The sequence below is a fragment of the Hippoglossus stenolepis genome, chromosome 11 (assembly GCF_022539355.2).
Source record: "Hippoglossus stenolepis isolate QCI-W04-F060 chromosome 11, HSTE1.2, whole genome shotgun sequence".
Taxonomy (NCBI): domain Eukaryota; kingdom Metazoa; phylum Chordata; class Actinopteri; order Pleuronectiformes; family Pleuronectidae; genus Hippoglossus; species Hippoglossus stenolepis.
The window spans coordinates 939,954-957,662 of NC_061493.1; the positions used below are offsets into that span (position 1 = coordinate 939,954).

Here is a 17,709-nt window from a genome sequence, read left to right on the forward strand (position 1 = left end):
ACACACCTCGAGCAGTCTGCTGTAGAAGGTGAAGCCGTCCTCCCCATCCTTGCGGGTGTCGTCTACCTTGTACCGCCTGCAGGCCAGTAGCAGCTCATTGGAGCTGTAAAGGGGGGCGGGGTCGATAGAGTGGCTGTTGATCAGGCTGACCAGATACTCCCGGTAATGCTTCCTGGATATCAGAATAGCACCATTTTAGCATGTTTACATATTAGAACATGACAGCTTGCTGCTAGTACTGATGGTAAACAATTCTAACAGATAACAGATGACCGAACAGATAACAGATGAATGAGATGTTTTCATTCGAAAAGGGTGGGGGACCAGGAGCTCGTTGATTTTGGAGCCTCTGTGGACAAAAGCGGTAGTGTTTCCACTGTCTTCTGTTGTACAAACCTCGGCCGAGCCAGCAAATGCATTTATTTTGGAAGGAGTGAAACAAAGTGGTTTGCAGGATCCATAGTGATGAGGTAATCTTTTTTTGTTGCTGTATAACTGTCCTCGGGTTGGGAAACCCGAGGACAGTTATACAATTATATATGATGTTATATATGATGTTTGGGCATGACCAGTTTGAGATGATGCATGATTGAAGTCCCCTGGTACGATGATCAAGCCATCTGGGTGAGCCATCAGCTGTTTGTTGATGATGATATGCAGCTTTCAAGGTGCTATCTGAGCCTTAGCTTGTGGGGGAATGTTTACCGCCATAATTGTTATTATTATGAATTCCCTTGGAAGACAGAATGGACTGCACCTCACTACGAGGAGCTCTAGGTCTGGGCAGCAGTGTTTGTAAACAATGATCGTGACTGTGTACCAGCTGTTGTTCACATAAAGACAAACACCTCCTCCTCGGTTCTTCCTGGAGTCCCTCGTTCGGTCAGCTCTGTAAACAGAGCAGCAGGCTACTTCAATTGCTGCGTACAGGATGTTGTTGTTCAGCCAGGTCTCTATGTTGATAGTCACACAATAAGGCGTAATTCTCATTCTGATCTTATCCATCTTGTTTGGTGAGAGACCTGGAGTTGGCGGTGGAACAGGCTCCGGAGCACTGGTCTGTATGGGTAAGCCTTTAGCCTAGCGCATAGCCCAACTCGCTTCACCTGCTTCTGTGGGTCAGATCGTTATTTCTTCCTTCATTACTTCATAATGTTGTTTGCACAGAACATGGCACGGCATTCATGGGTTATCAGGGTAAAAAGCAGTGGACTGCAGTAGCTGCAGCCCAGAGATATGGTGTTGGAGATGTTTCCAACAATCAGTGAGAGTCCAGTAGCCACTTACTAAGACCCAGCTGACCCAATGAGTGTTCTTCTCCTCTAGATGTGCCAGGCTCAGGTGGAGTTCAGAGAATATGGCGTCCTCAGTTTGGCTCCACAATATAAATATTATAAAATATTTATTGAGTTCACATAGTAAGTCTGCGTCGTCCTCACATGGTAGTGAAGCAGTCATATAGTTTGTGATGGTTTGAATTGCCTGCCACATGGGACTGAAATGAGCTCGCTTTGATAACCTGATGGCTCGGTTTAGGTGGATCTTGCTGATCTCAGTGCCACCTTGTCACTGGATTTGAATGTTGCATTTCATGCTCACCGATTTGCACGTGCATCAGTGGTCATTCAGTGTTTCTGGGTGGCCTGCATTATGACTCATACATCCTCTATTCACAATTGCTTGTATGCTTTTTACTATTTTAATATCCTTCGAGGGCCATATTAAATTATTATTTACACATATATCATATCAGGGCTCCAGACAAATGTTTTTACCATAGTTGCACCCATAATGTTTCACTGCACCTTTTAACACCGCGATAACACACCTATTAAACCTTTTCTTGACAGTTCCCATATACTTTGCTAATTTCTGAACTAAGGCTGGTTATCGCCATTGATTTCCGAAATCAAATTGTTTCTGATTCACAAGGTCAGGATTGTTTCAATATCGATTCAGTTAAGGATATTTCATTGTAGAATACCAATTTTGCTTGGATATGTGCCAATGTCAGTGTCAACTTTATTTATATAGCACAGTTAAAACAGATTGGTTGACCGAAGTACTTTACAAAGTAAAAGGTAAAACAAGAAAACAGCAATACGTAATATATGAAAATACTGTTAAAAATGTTTATTAAATAAAATCTGCCGGGATTAAAAACTTTCTCACTTCGAAAAGGAGGCCAAAGAGAATGTGTTTTTAACAATGATTTGAAGCATGCGATAGAGGGGGCAGATCTAATATGGAGTGGTAAGCTGTTCCACAAGTTTGGGGCGGCTACTGCAAAGGCTCGATCTCCTCGGTTATGAGCCTAGTTTTAGGCAATCCAGCAGCAGCTGAGTGGCTGACCTCAGCTCTCTAACTGGAGTGTGAACATGAAGGAGGGGCCAGTCCATTAAGAGATTTACTTAACGATAACATTTTAAAATCGATCCTGAAACGAACAGGAAGCCAGTGGAGGCAATATGTAATGTGGACCCTGTTTTTATTTCCTGTCAGGAGGCAAGCATATTGAACATTTTAAGGTAGGTCTACTAAAATAACACATTTTGTTGGATGATATGTCCTAAAAAATATTGTGATAAATGATTATTATTATTACTCTCATATTGCTGACTATACTTCTTCCCTGGAGTCTGTGTGCTTTATCGTTTGCAGATCCAGGAACGCTGCGGCCACATCTTGGACCATGATGGTGGATCGCGAATCACAGAGCGTGATGGCGGATCCTGTATTGTGTTGGCATCAGATACTGGTGGTGGACCACGATCGAGGTGGCAGCTGATGATGGATCCTAATGGCGGCAGTGGACAATGACTGTGGACTATAGTGGCATCCGATCTTGATGGTGGATCATGATCATGGTGGCTGCTGACCATGGACTATGATTGCAGCAGGACTGCTCGATATATAGTATTTCTCCTCAGACACTTGACCATTACTGACATTAATCCACCAATTCATTGACCTTCAGTTATGCTTCAAAATGTTTCTTATCAATGCTGCTAAAACCTTTATCTTGGTGATGTTCTCCTTTACACTTGACATCTATTGCACTTCTGTCCGTCCTGGGAGAGGGATCCCTCACATGTGGCTCTCTCTGAGGTTTCTACCTTCTTTTTACCCTGTTAAAAGGGTTTTTTAGTAGTTTTTCCTTACTCTTGTTGAGGGTTAAGGGCAGAGGATGTCACACCTTGTTAAAGCCCTATGAGACAAATTGTGATTTGTGAATATGGGCTATACAAATAAAATTTGATTGATTGATTGATTGACTATTCTTTTCAACAAGACTGCTTGATAAACAATACTCACATACTCTACCATTACTGACAATAACTCCTCAATTAATTTACTTTCCATTATGTTATAAACAGTTTCTTCAAACCAATGTTGTACATACTGTTTTTTTGCTGATGTTATTAGTTACACGTGGCATCTATTGCACTTCTCTCCGTCCTGGGAGAGGGATCCCTCACATGTGGCTCTCTCTGAGGTTTCTTTATGTGTTTATTTCCCCTGTTAACAGGTTTTTTTGCAGTTTTTTCCTTACTCTTGTTGAGGGTTAAGGGCAGAGGATGTAGCACCTTGTTAAGCCCTATGAGACAAATTGTGAATATGGCCTATACAAATAAAATTTGATCGATTGATCATTTTCTAACCATTGTGTATATGTATATTTATACTGATAATGTAATAGCATAATCATGCAAGTACACCGTGTTAAAGAGCAACTAACTTAATTCTTAAGAATATCCAGTCTGACATTTGAATTACAATGAAAAGATATTAAAATCCTAAATACATAAAACATTAATAAAATGGACTATGGATCTGTTAACAAAAATTGCTCTTGAATAAATATTAAACATTTGGCTCAGGATATATGTTACCAGCTCAGTAAACAGGATGGGCTGTTTATGATTTGCATGAACTTTTAGGTTTGTATTGTTTCGTGCATTGTGTATTGTATGTGCGTGTGTACATGTCTCAGGAACTCTCGAGCGAATCAAACAAACAGTAAACTTCAGTACTGTTTAGGTACTAATAAATTGTGATTAGTGTTGGTGTTCATTGTTAAAGTGTAAGGTGAGTGCAGAGTGAGTGGGGGTGGGGCCAGTCCGGGGCCTATGTGAGTGAGTGTAAACTCCACCTCGCTCCATGATTCAGGGGAGGTGAAAAACAGAGCAGCTAAATGTTTGGAGCAAGTGTTTTTGTTTTTGTCAAATTCAAAAACGTTTGGTCGCATGTGTTTTTTTTTCTATTTATGAATTGCCTCGCAGGCTGGATCAAACAATCTTGATGGCTGCATAAGACCTGGAGGTCGGAGGTTCCTAAGTGTCGGCGCTGGGGGGGATATACATGGCTGCAATGGTTATAATAGTAATGCCTGTCCCTATTCCTCTCTCTTGGCCCTACCCCTATGTATGAAGTGCCCTTCGCTGGGAGGGTCCCCCTCCAAACAGAGCCACAAAGGAGAGGGCTAGTAACGACTCTGCCTCTGTCTGGAAAGGGCTTAGGCAGATTGCAAGCCTAGAGCCCCCCACTCCACTAACAACCCACGCCTGGCCAACGACTTGAATGAGTTTTACTGTCGCTTTGAAAGACAATGGGACAGTCCTGACACCATCCCCCGTGACACCACCCTCCAGCCCATCAACTGCACTTCCCCCACCATAGCAAAGGCCTGCGCCTTTCCACAACTGCCCACCTCAGAGCCCCCTCCCTCCTCCCCTTCCACAGTGACGACTCTCTCCATCCTGGAGAGGGACGTCAACAGACTCTTCAGGAGACAGAACCCCCGCAAAGCAGCCGGGCCAGACTCTGTCTCTCCATCAATCCTGAAACACTGTGCTGATCAGCTGTCTCCGGTGTTCACAGCCATTTTTAACACCTCACTGGAGACATGCCACGTTCCAGCCTGCTTCAAGACCTCCACCATCATCCCTGTCCCCAAAAAAACAAAGATCACTGGACTCAATGATTACAGACCCGTCGCCCTGACCTCTGTGGTGATGAAGGCATTTATACTGTTGAGTTATAAAAACCATGGTCCATAAATTACCTTGTATAGGGTGAATTTGGGTAATCTGGGATGTTCAGTCCCCGTAAAAACTCAAACGATTTTTAGTCTGTCCAGTCCGGGCTACTGTAAAAAACATGGCGGCCCCCGTAGAGAGGACCCGCTCCCCATGTAAATACAAAGTATTTAAATATAAATGGCCCAATCTAGGGTGAAGAAAACAACTATTTATGCAATTTAGATGAAGCACACTCGTCAAAACATCATTAGAATTATTTTATATTCAATTTCTGACTATAGATCCCTTCAAAGATTTCCTGAAGTAGAAAAAAGATAAACTAAAAAGATGTAGCATATGGTCTGCAGTTGTCAGACAGGAATTAATGGTAAAAACAGTCTGTCCCTGTCTGTTTAAACTGACCTGGTCTGGTTAGTTAACTAGCACATAATCAGTTTGCTCTCTAAAGAACAGAGATGATCCAAAAAGCACAGAAGAAGTCCTGTGGTCTGCAGCCACTGTGAAGACAACAATGGGTTGATTGATGACAATGGTCTCTCACCTGCAAGTACTGTTTGTTCCCTGAGCTGCCCCAATAGAATGGTAAATTACTGAATGAATAATTTGTTCGTGTTGTTTGCTGTTAAATTTTAATTGATTAAAAAAAGGAGTGATGCGCCTTTAATAGAATGTTTAAATGAATATTATAGTTTCTGTATTTAGGGTTCTTTATGAAAAAAAACATGACTTTTATATGTTAATATGAGTTAATGTCATGTCTATTAATAATATACATTTTCTTATTCGGCTTTATGTGCTTTTTCCTCATTCTTATAATTTGGTAATATTGAGCTTGGCATGTATAAAGCAAGGTGATTTAGTTTTTTTTTAAGCATAAAGCAAGTGTCCCAGATATTCCAATTCAGACAGAATTTTCTTTTTTGGCACAAAGAACACTAAAAGCTGTGTCATGTCTCTTCTGAGTACGATATCTCCATTCTTTCTTCTGGTGTGATTCGAAAACATCTTAAGTATTACAGAAAGGTATAATATGTTGATCTAATGTGTAAAACAGGTAAGTCGTAGGAGTCAAAATAAAAAAAATTACCCGAACTCAACCTATATGAGCCCAGTTTATTAGCATATATAAAATATAGGTCTGTAAACATGGTGACCTTATTTCAGCTGAAACTTAAAATATGGCCAATCAACAACAGTTTGTACGTGCTGATCTGGACTACAGTCACTTTAGGATTTGGGTGGTATCAATAAATAATTTCATTTATACTCAACCCATAGTCAGGAAGCAGCTCTGCAACTTCTAATGAATAATAACATCTGCATGATGTGTTTTCAGTTAAACTAAAGTAAAAACCAACTGTCACTTATTTTCTTTGTTATTTACCATATATTAAGGATTCTCTTGAGGGGTTCTTAAGATCACAAGTTCTTGAATCTTGAATCTTAAGATCACAAGTTTACTTGGCAAAAAAATGGTTTTGCAAGGCCTCCAGGATGTTCACCATTGACCTTAAAAGGCCCCATATTTTACACCTTTCTGGGATTTAATTTGAGGTACTGGTACCCCTAAGATGATATATCAGTGGTTTAAAGTCGAAGAAACTGCTGCAATGTGTATTTCCATGTGCTCTCTTCTGCCTCTCTCTGGAGCTGCAGACAGAACAGGCTGTTTCCGCCTGCCTCTTGAGCCCCTCCTCTGATTGGCTGACTGCACTTTGAGTGACATGCGACCAGGCCTATCACCGGTCTCATTCTGGCGTATTAACGATCTGTCGCTGTAAACACAGCTGAAAGTCCCGTTGTTATGTTTGCAGCTATAGAAGACCAGCTACATATTTACAGTCGGTTACAACAGGATGTTTCTGAACGGTAAGTTACACCGTCCTCATGTTTGTTCAAGTTTTAGCAGGACAGTCAGCCAATGTAGGAGTAACATCCCGAGTTACAGTACGGAGTTGAAACTCCGTTGTATGTGGAGCATGCGGTGAGCAGTGTGGAACAGCTGTATCCTGGAGGAGTTGCTGTAGGTTGAGAGTCTGTGGTCAAATGAGTCGAGCACAGCGACACGTCAGAAGAAATAAAGGGTAACCGCTGGTCTCGAACAGTAACGTTCTTAGGAGGTGCGCGGACACATTCTCTTCCTTGCATCCCTCCACGCTGCAGTGTTTCTTCAGTGTTGTTTGTTGTGGTTAGCCTGTGGTAGCTAACAAGCTGCTAGCTCAGCAACAAGTCGCTTCACGTTCGGTAAGGAGGGGTGGTGCCGGTGGAGGTGACGGGGAGCGGGGGTGGTGGGTTCGGAGGCTGGACTGGTACCGGCTGGGTGGGGCTGAGAGACGAGTGCGATCCCGAAGGACTCATACGGAGGAGGAAGTACGAAACGAGACGTTTCGATAACATATTTCTTAGAATGGACTGAGTGAAAAAGTCCGCGGAGTGACTGTTTTCATACTGTGAGGGTCCCTACTGACCCCTTCAAGTCGTTACGGACAGTAAAAGCCCAGAAAATGTATTTTACACAATATGGGCCCTTTACACCACCAAACTCTTATCAGTTCATATTTCAGTCTAAATTAACTTTTTACCATATTTAGGAAAACATCTCAAGGTGTTCTGAGATATTATGTCCCCAAGACAAAAAAAACATAGTTGTATACATATATATGTGTATGTGTGGAACTAAAAATGTGTGACGAAAGGAAGCATGACCAACAAAAAGGTAACATATAGGTAACACAAAGTTGAATAACAAGTGCACCTTGGATATCCTACTGACTCAGGGGTTTGAAGCACATACACACTGTAGCTCATGTAATGCCTTGGTTAAGGATATAAATAATTAAGCTGTCATACTCGCAGAGTCCAGCATGTCCATGCTGGGTCTGAGCTCCACAAGCTGAATCTGTCTGCTGCCCCCCCTCATCCTTCTGCTCTATCACTCCACATAGACCTGAAAACAAATAGCGAAGGTGGACAAAGACAGACAAAGAGCAGAAGGGGTAAAAGGTATCACATCAATTTGATTTATAATTACATTTGAATGGTGAGAAGCAGTGTATCCTATCTTTTTTAGGTTGTTAATGTTTAAACAAACAAACTAGCTCCAAGCTCTCTACCTGAGGCTAAGCTGTTGCTCTCATCAATTTGGTTGCGAAAGAGTTGCCTCTTTGTAGTAAGCCTGCAATATCTATAGTAGATTTTGTAGGGTTTGCTGTAGCATTTGTAACGTTTCTTAGCTGCCGAAGTGATACCGTTTGCCTCAAATGGACATGCTGTACAGATGCAGCAGGCTGGAGTCCTTTTAGTGAGTGTTTGCAAGGTACACTGCTCTCAAGTGCATACAATGCAAGTGTATGCATTTGAGGTAGTATCACACAGATCACAGGGGAGACATGAAATCAGAGATACTCAGCCTCTAAAGACTTGCACTGCAGAGGCTGAGACCGATTATGATCATCAGAAATACAAATGAAAATTAATTTGTTTAAAGAAACAACCCCCAAATAGATATCAGCAACATCAGTAATTTTATTTCAATTCGTCTTTGTTCTGTTAAGATCATTTATGTTTGCGTTAATTGTCCTCTACCAGCTCCATCTTTCTGTCGATCTTTCTCTCGCTGTCTTTACTGTAACAGTATGTTTTTAGATTTGATCTGTTTTTTTAAAAATGTATCATTACACTAAATATTACAGTAGGTCTAGTATGATTTTATGAATCACTTCTAAATCAGGCCCTCAGTGTTATATATATTTTTTCAGGGATTGCAATTCTAATAGAAAAAAAACAAAAGCTTCATAAGCTTCTTGTGTACATTAAAAACTTAATAGTAAATGTACTCAGCAGCAAGTTTATTAGATCCACCTGGTGAAAACAAATTCAATTTGTCCTATAAAGAATCCTAACTTTTGTTCAAACAGTTTTGGAGACATGATGATTCAAATGATTGACAAATAATTCATGAGTTGAAATTACTGTGGTGGACGTAGTATTAGAATCACCTGTCTGTAGACCACAATATAGTTAAAAAGCAGCACAAATTGTAACATTTGAAGAATTATCATGAAGTCAAATCAACACATCAAAATTGAAAAGTACCTTCCTGAAGAAGAGTCATCACATTAGATAAACTGTTAGTGTATTTTTTTCCTAAACACAAGACCATTACACAGTCTCCAGTGTGCATGAGAAGAACATGTTTTTGGCTTATGTCACTCAAACATTTATCATACTTCTATTTAGAAGAAAGTTGAACACAAAGTTGTCACAAGTTTAGAATTGGAAATGTATGTGAGTCATTTCCCACCTGTCTGTGTTCCAGGAGGGGGTTCAGTGTTGAACACCACTTCATTCTTCTGTGTGTCACAAAGAAAAGACAACTGGTTACCCACTTTCACAAAAAGGGGAAAAGGTGGGGACACCTCTTATACTTTAGGATTGGATGGAAACCAAGCAGATTTAGACTGAAATCCAGATTGCGCAGTGATACCATACAGAAGTAAACTACCACTGATCCTGAATAGGCATGGGGGTATAGTGGGATGCTACTGGTCACTATCTTTATAAGTAAGCATCCATGTGTGATCAGCTACGTATTTTGGGCCCCCTGGTTCTGGAAGAAAAAGTCATCTTCCTTTTTCTGATTGATACTTTGTGAAAGGTTTTGTTGTTGTGGCTTGGGAAATGTGTTCTGTAAAATATTGTTGTAATTTGTCCAAAGTTGGCTGCCATAGTTTTCCTAGTTGAAGTCATTGACTATAATGAATCACAATGTACAATCCATTAAGTTAAATATACCTGAAAGAGGTGTGTGTGTGTGTGTGTGTGTGTGGGGGTGGGGGTACCTGGAGTAACGCCTGCAGTCTGGAAGGTTCCCAGTCTCTCAGGTAGAAGAGGCAGTCCCTGGGATGATGGGCGTGTAGTCCTGAGACACTGCATTCGTCCACTGCACAGGTCTAATGTGAAGTCAGGAGAACAGAAGACACCTGACAAAAGTTAATCAATACTACAGAAACCTTAAGGTGCATCCACCCCAGATGTGTTTGAAGCATTTTATTTCAACGTTACATTTATACATCATTATACATATAATGATGCCTCCAACATATTTAATTTCATATCATACATAATTCCACTATATAACAACCATTGGTGTTATTTCTTCACTCATTTCTTTTTTGAATATGTTTTTAAATGCAACTTTTATGTATTGTCTTGTTACTTTTGCAATTTGTCATGATGCCTTTTATATTTTATGAAAGCTCTTTGAATTGCCTTAGTTGTTGGGTTGTTGTTGAAATGTGCTATATAAAAAAAAATACCTTACCTTGTGCTTTTATTGAGCCATAACTATTCCATAAGCTGCTCTGTAAATAAAAAAACAACTAAAATCTCAAATCCCATTCCACTCGATATTTCATCAGCGACTGGCAATCATGAACAATTGTGGAGCCACTGCAGCTGTTAGAGTATGAGGATGATGCCAGGATGTGGCAGGAGACATCATACGGGAACGTCTGGCAGCATGAATACACGCGGCTAAAGTATCCTCAATTGTAGAAGTCAAAGGAACTCGTACACTGAACTAAACAGCACAAGTGTTCTGTTTAGTTTACTTCAGAACCTTTGTCCAGTTGTGTAGTTTCAGGGTTTTTCTTTCACTCACATTTTTTTCCAAATGATAAAAACTAATGAAAGGTGGATACTGAAGACAGGGTACATGAAGTGTGGTCTTGACGTGGTATAAAGATTGTTAGGGACTTATTGATTATTTTATGGATTGCATATTTCAAGAACACAAATAATTAGTGACAATGCGCTTCATGCAGTGGCTTTATTGAAAGTAAAATTGTATGGCCATCTGTTCTCATAGTTAAAGAAGAAACCTGAATTCAGAATATGTCATGCACATTGAGAACTTGTTCAGCATGAGTGATGATGTTTTTTTAATGGATTGCATTGTATTTAGTCAGTTATTTAATATGTTTGATACTACATTGTCTTTAATAAAAAGATTTAAGGCCATTTCTTGTCTGAACCATTTTTATCCTTGCAGTTTTAAAGGTTATCATTGTAAAATGTAAACCGTTTTTAGTCATTTGCTCCTTTCAATGTTATATAGGAATAAAGTAGGAAAGGTAAAAAAAAACTGTACAATCGGAACAAAACGTATTAGAGTAAAACATTTAAATACACAGTATTACGTAGTACGTACGTCTTCAGGTGGACTGATTTATAAAGTGAAAATTGCCTTCAGGTGTGTGTTTATATTATATTGACCATGAAATCATGGTCAATATAATTTGGCTTTTTTGACAAGAATTTGCACAAAAAAACTCTTTTTACAAAATGTCAATTAATTAAAAATATATACGGTAAAGTAAATGATTGCATAAATATTCACCCCCTTCAGGTCAGTATTTGGTAGATGCACTTTTGGCTGCAATCACAGCACTGAGTCTGTGTGGATATGTCTCAATCAGGCTGGCACATCTGGACACTGCAATTTGTCTCCATTCTTCCTTGCAAAACAGCTCAAGCTCTGTCAGGTTGCTCGGGGATCGGGCGTGAACAGCTCTTTTCAAGTCCAGCCACAAATTCTCGATTGGATTGAGATCTGGGCTTTGACTTGGCCACTCCAGAACATTCACCTTGTTGTCTTTGAACCATTTCTGTGTACCTTTTGCTGTATGCTTGGGGTCGTTGTCTTGCTGGAAAATAAATCTTCTCCCAAGTCGTAGTTCTCTTGCAGACTGAGTCAGATTATCCTCCAGGATTTGGCGATATTTTTCTGCATTCATGTTCCCCTCTACCTTTACAAGCCTTCCAGGGCCTGCTGCTGAGAAGCATCCCCAGAGCATGATGCTGCCACCACCATGCTTCACGGTGGAGATGGTGTGTTTGTGGTGATGTGCAGTGTTTGGTGTTCGCCAAACATAGAGTCTAGTCTGATGGCCAACAAGCTCAATTGTTGTCTCATCAGACCAAAGAACCTTCTTCCAATTGACCTTGGAGTCTCCACATGCCTTTGGGTGAATTCCAGGCGAGATTTCATATGAGCTTTTTTCAACAGTGGCTTTCTCTTTGCCACTCTCCCATACAGCTTCGACTGGTGAAGAACCCAGGCAACAGTTGTTGTATGTACAGTCTCTCCCATCTGAGCCACTGAAGCTTTGAACTCCTTCAGAGTGGTCGTAGGTATCTTGGTGGCCTCCCTCACCAGTCTTCTTCTTGCCCGGTCACTCAGTTTGTGAGGACGGCCAGCTCTAGGCAGATTTAAACAAGTGCCATACTCCTTCCATTTCTTAATGATGGATTTAACTGAACTCTGTGGGATGTCCAGTGAGTTGGAAATCTTTTTGTAGCCATCTCCTGACTTATACTTTTCAATGATCTTTTCTCTGAGTTGCTTGGAGTGTTCTTTTGTCTTCATGTTGCAATTGTAGCAGGAATCCTGATGAACCAGAGACTGGACCTCCCAGACACACGTGTTCTTATACTCCAGTCACTTGACACACATCAACTGCACTCAGGTGATCTCCATTTCACTAACTGTGACACTAGCTGGACCTCTGTTGAATTAGGTCAGTCACTTTAAAGGGGGTGAATATTTATGCAAACACTTATTTTACACTATATATTTTAAATTAATTGACATTAGTTTGTTCTGTTTTCACTTTGACATGAAAGAAGCTTTTTTTGCAAATTCTTGTCAAAAAAGCCAAATTATATTGACCATGATTTCATGTATAAAAGCAACAAAAGGGTGAAACATCCAAGGGGGGTGAATACTTTTTATAGGCATTGTATGTAAAGTGGCAGCAGCAACACTGGAATTTATCTTCAGGATTAACCCCTTAAACTATCCATTATATTTAGGGTAATTTGAATAATAACTTAAGAACAAGCAAACTGTACAAAGATTTCATTTGCAATAAGAAAACATTAGTGGCAAATAACACATCATGTTTAATGAAGCAGTCACAGGAAGAAATTAAAATATAATCTAATTTAACAAAAACACAATATTGCTAAAACATTTATTCTGAGTAGTAATAAAGATTGATAAGGCGACCAGCATTTTATCTAATAAAATACAATATTGCCTGGATTACTACTATGACAACAATGATGAGAATTATAGAAAGAGTGGGACTTACAGTGTGGAAAGGGTTGTTGCAGCCACTGCAGAACTGGTAGCGACACTGAGAGCAGCAGAAATGCATACAGCCTCCTTTAGACAGTGCATACTGAAAGCGGCAGTTTGGACAGGCTGGAGCGTGGAGGGCAAAAAGGGTGTGAATGGAGAGACAGCACAGTTGTGGCATCATAAGAGACCTCACATAATATTCAGTTTAAAATGAATAAGGGATAGAGGTTAGGGGTGGGGTCTTGCACTCATCCAAAACACTTCAAGTCATAACATACTGTTATCCTAATCACTTTGCTCCCTGGAATACAGGCTCCCTTGTGGTTCCTAAAGTCTCAGCTAACAGGATCATTTAAAAAAATTATTATTATTGTTTTTAACTGGTGCTGCTATCATCAATAATATATTACATCTATAATATCAGTCTTATTATTTTCACTAAAACCAGTATGATAGAGCTTAAATAAGATAGTTACACAATTGTCTCTCTACAGACTTACAGACCCACACAGACACAAGTAGACAGGCAGGCAGAGACAGACAGGAGCTTGTGAAAACAGCAGGTGTTTGTGAAGAGCAGTAGTTTCGGTGAAGAGGGGAACTGGGATAAGGTTTGTGAGAGGGGAGGGCAGCTCAGGAGACAGTGGGTGGAAAACAAGTGAGCACAACAGATGTGCAGACAGGGAATACTGGGGCATCTGATGGGCTTTACATCTCGCACACCATCTCCAAAACCAATTTCACCTCATTTCTTCACTGAACATAGCTTATATTTTCCTTTTGTGTGCTTTTTTTGTTATTTTGTAATGTTTAGTGTTCGTAAGTGGTAAATTGTTTTTATTTTGTTTGTCTGTTACTGTATATCAGTAAAACATGTTTATGAACTTCTTTGTGCCTTCTTGTGCCAACATCTTATTCACTTAACCTGAAACATTATTAGCATAAAGATAAGATTATTACAGACTTCCATATAATTCAAATTATAAGTAAAATGATCAACAAGCATTATTCCAATTGACCTCCATTATTTAGCTAACAATTACTATTCCTTTTGTTTTATTATTTATATTATTATTATTATTATTAATAATAATAATAGTATTATTAATTAATTATTGTGTTAAAGTGTATTATTACATGTTATGTGAATGATTTCATTGGACAAATCATTTCTTATGTGAAGTATGTAATAACTTCAAAGTTTTTTTAATTTGAAAATAGCAGTTTAGTGGAGTATGGTGTGATGAAGCACAATGGTCGTGGTGGTGTGCTGTTCCAGGAGTTTACCAGCCTCTGTTTGATTAAGTTAAGCTGGATGAAACCCCAGTGGAAACCACCCAGTGGGTTATTGTTTTGTTTATGTCTCGTTTTACAATCATACATCTAAATGAGCATATCACCTGCGCAAGTACAGGCTCACTTTCCCCTCAACTACTGCTGCAAGAAGTGTGTGTGTGTGTGTGTGTGTGTGTGTGTGTGTGTGTGTGTGTGTGTGTGTGTGTGTGTGTGTGTGTGTGTGTGTGTGTGTGTGTGTGTGTGTGTGTGTGTGTGTGTGTGTGTGTGTGTGTGTGTGTGTGTGTGGTGTGGGGGCACTCACTGATGCCGTTGTCTCTGAGGTATCCGGCCAGGCCCTGCTTCTGATACTCTGGATCATTTTCTCTCTTCCAGGACTGGTACTGTTCACAAGACAGACCTGCATGCTGAGACTCCCACTGCAGAGAAGATACATTTTCTCAGCTACCAGAAAATATTGGTAACACTGGTAAACACCTGTCAGTGCTTTAAAAAGGTTAAAGGGGAGCTAAAAAATTTTTTTCATTGTGTTTAACATTATAGATACAGCAATAAACTATTTGGTACTAGTTCAGGTCAGTACATTTCATGACAGTTGTCACTCATATTGAAATGCTGAAAGGTGTGTGTGTGTGTGTGTGTGTGTGTCTATTTATAGTGTAATGTAGAGCACTGTCCATGATGGCAAGACTTTCATTTGAAATGTCCACAGGTAAATGTTAAAAAGATAAAAGGCAACTTTATACCCTGACTGTGGCCATTTGTTATTAAAATAACTAGTTATGGTTGACGGACACAGGTTTGTGTCCAACATGAGGGAAGGTTCAAAGCCCTGAAACAGATGAGTCAACACAGAGACATGTGGTGTATTAAGTCTTAAGTCCATTTGAAGATTATTTGTCACTCAACACAGAATCCTGACAAGATACAGAATCTGCTCCGCATGGGGAACAGGTGGGCCTTTTCAGCAGTGAAGTACGTGTATGATTTAGCTGGGCAAGTATTTATACAAAAACAGTTAGTCACTTCATGCTCTAAAATGGAAAATGGTGAGTGGTATGTATTAATGTGTTTTTTATCTTTACAGTACAAGTTGCATTTACACATTCAAGCCACCAGTTGAATCAACACCTATTCGAAATAGATTGACTCAAAGCTGAATATCAGAACCTTCATGAGGGGTTGGGTGGGGGTTTGGGAGGGTTTATTTTAGGATTACACTTGTTCTACCTATAGGGGGACTTAATATACTGCGAGTTGACTGAAATTCTCTTCAGAAGTAACGATCTGGAAGAACACCACACTGAACACATACATTGTTTAATTTGAGCTTTACCTCTGACTGAAGCTTTTCTGGATAATTTCCACAATTTTCTAACTTTGTACACCCCACTGAGCAGTGCAGATGGTATAGTGCTGGAATCTGGATCACTGCCTGTGTCCAATGCCTTCTGTTGATCTTATGTAACACATGCCATTTCACATTGTGCCCTATCATTATTTCTGTTAATACAATGAATGCAATTACGGCTCTGTGATTCTGAGGGTATTTATGGGACACACCTGATGAACTGTGTCAGGTCTTTCAGACTCCTAATGTGCTCAATGAATCGGTGGAGAAGAGAATCTTAATGAGAGGGCAGAAACTATAGAAAGACAACACACAGTGACACTGAACACTTACAGGTTTTTTACACTGAGCACAGAAACTGTTGCGACACTGAAAACAGGTAACCTTCAGCTGGTCTCCATCATAGATAAACCCATACGAACACTGTGGGGCAGAGGAGAGGAGAGATAAGTATTATCATCTTAAAAGAATACAGTGGCTTTGACTGCCATCAAATAAAACGTAGACTTATGACTTCGGACAATGTTACATTTGAACTCCTTGAAAATGGAGTTAGACATTTAGACAAACGTGCAGTATCACTGAATCTACTTACTGTCTAGATACTAGATACTGCTTTAATTGTACTAGTGCAACAACAAGCATAAAGAGGTGGGACTTGAGCACAGAGAATGTGTGGGTGTCTCCACCTGCTACTTTGGTTCATGTAGGTTGGTGAAGATGAATATTGAACAGAGGGTTTGGTATTTATTGCATGTGCTGTATTATAACAATGACTTGAGGAATGTCTCAGGAAATCATGTTGTTTTCTGGGTTATGCAGAGAGGCAGACACACACCTGCCTCTATACATATCAGACAGGTCAGCAGCAACTTTGTTGCAGTTTATTTATGAAATGCATAATGGTACCTACACTGCTGTATCTTATTTTACCTTATTGATTTGACAGTTAGATAGAGCAAAATTGAGACTAAATAGACATTGTGTCCGCATCGTATATATCAACTTATAACAAAGCAACATAGTTTGTGTGTGTGTGTGTGTGTACTTGTACAGATATCTTTGTGAGGACCACATGGAGCCTACAACCTGCAGAGTGAGGACATTTTGGCCTTTTCTCACTTTCTGACCCCCTTTCAATGGGCTGTTTGAGGGTTTAGACTGGTTTTAGGGTTAGGATTAGGTGATGGTTAGGGTTTGGCATTTAGTTTTGATGGTTAAGGTTAGGGTAAGGGCCTAGGGAATGCATTATGTCAATGAGTGTCCTCACTAATATAGATGTACAAACATGTGTGGGGTTAGTTGTGTGTGTGTGTGTTTGAACTGAAGGAGCCCAGTGTAAAATCAGACGCTGCAGATTCATCAGGGATTTAATGATCTAAGGGAAAATATCTTTATACAATATAAAGCTGCTGTGTACAACTGATACTGAAAGAAATATTGATATTGACATGCATTCATAGATCAACACAGACTGATTTACTGACATTACTACTTTAACCACATATTAATGTTTATCTTAATGGCATTAAAACATCTACTAGTTGGAGGGTGTTAAATTGGAATACACAAGTGTAACAGGAAGAGGAGGGATGTCTGAGTTATTTATTCTCAGCCAAAAGTATGAGACCCAGAATAGTACTACTTGCTTGCATATTCCGCTGCCAAGAAAAAAGAACCCGTAATCTTACCGAAGTCTCCGTGCTTGATAGTGCGTGTAAAACTTGAGTAACCCATCCTTTACTTACATGACAGCACCAGAGGAACTTGGGGTCCTTGATTAGAGCCTGCTCTGTCAGCTTCTTATGGAACAGTTCATAGACTTCTGGCTCCAGGCACTCTCGTAGCTGAAACATGTAAAACAATGATACAACCTG

The 17,709-nt window shown here is 39.9% G+C and overlaps 1 protein-coding gene across 2 annotated transcripts in view; it reads right to left on the reverse strand.

Moving 5' to 3' along the window:
* The window catches only part of LOC118117722 (E3 ubiquitin-protein ligase RNF31), a 51,768-nt gene that overhangs the window by 3,197 nt on the left and 30,862 nt on the right, over positions 1 to 17,709 (reverse strand). For both annotated transcript variants that reach the window (XM_035170223.2, XM_035170222.2), the window contains 8 exons: positions 17,581 to 17,679; positions 16,166 to 16,255; positions 14,786 to 14,900; positions 13,199 to 13,311; positions 9,884 to 9,994; positions 9,346 to 9,394; positions 7,893 to 7,989; positions 7 to 172 (listed from right to left, as the gene is read on the reverse strand). In XM_035170223.2, coding sequence (XP_035026114.1) covers positions 7 to 172; positions 7,893 to 7,989; positions 9,346 to 9,394; positions 9,884 to 9,994; positions 13,199 to 13,311; positions 14,786 to 14,900; positions 16,166 to 16,255; positions 17,581 to 17,679 — 840 coding nt within the window. The remainder of the gene's footprint in view (positions 1 to 6; positions 173 to 7,892; positions 7,990 to 9,345; positions 9,395 to 9,883; positions 9,995 to 13,198; positions 13,312 to 14,785; positions 14,901 to 16,165; positions 16,256 to 17,580; positions 17,680 to 17,709) is intronic.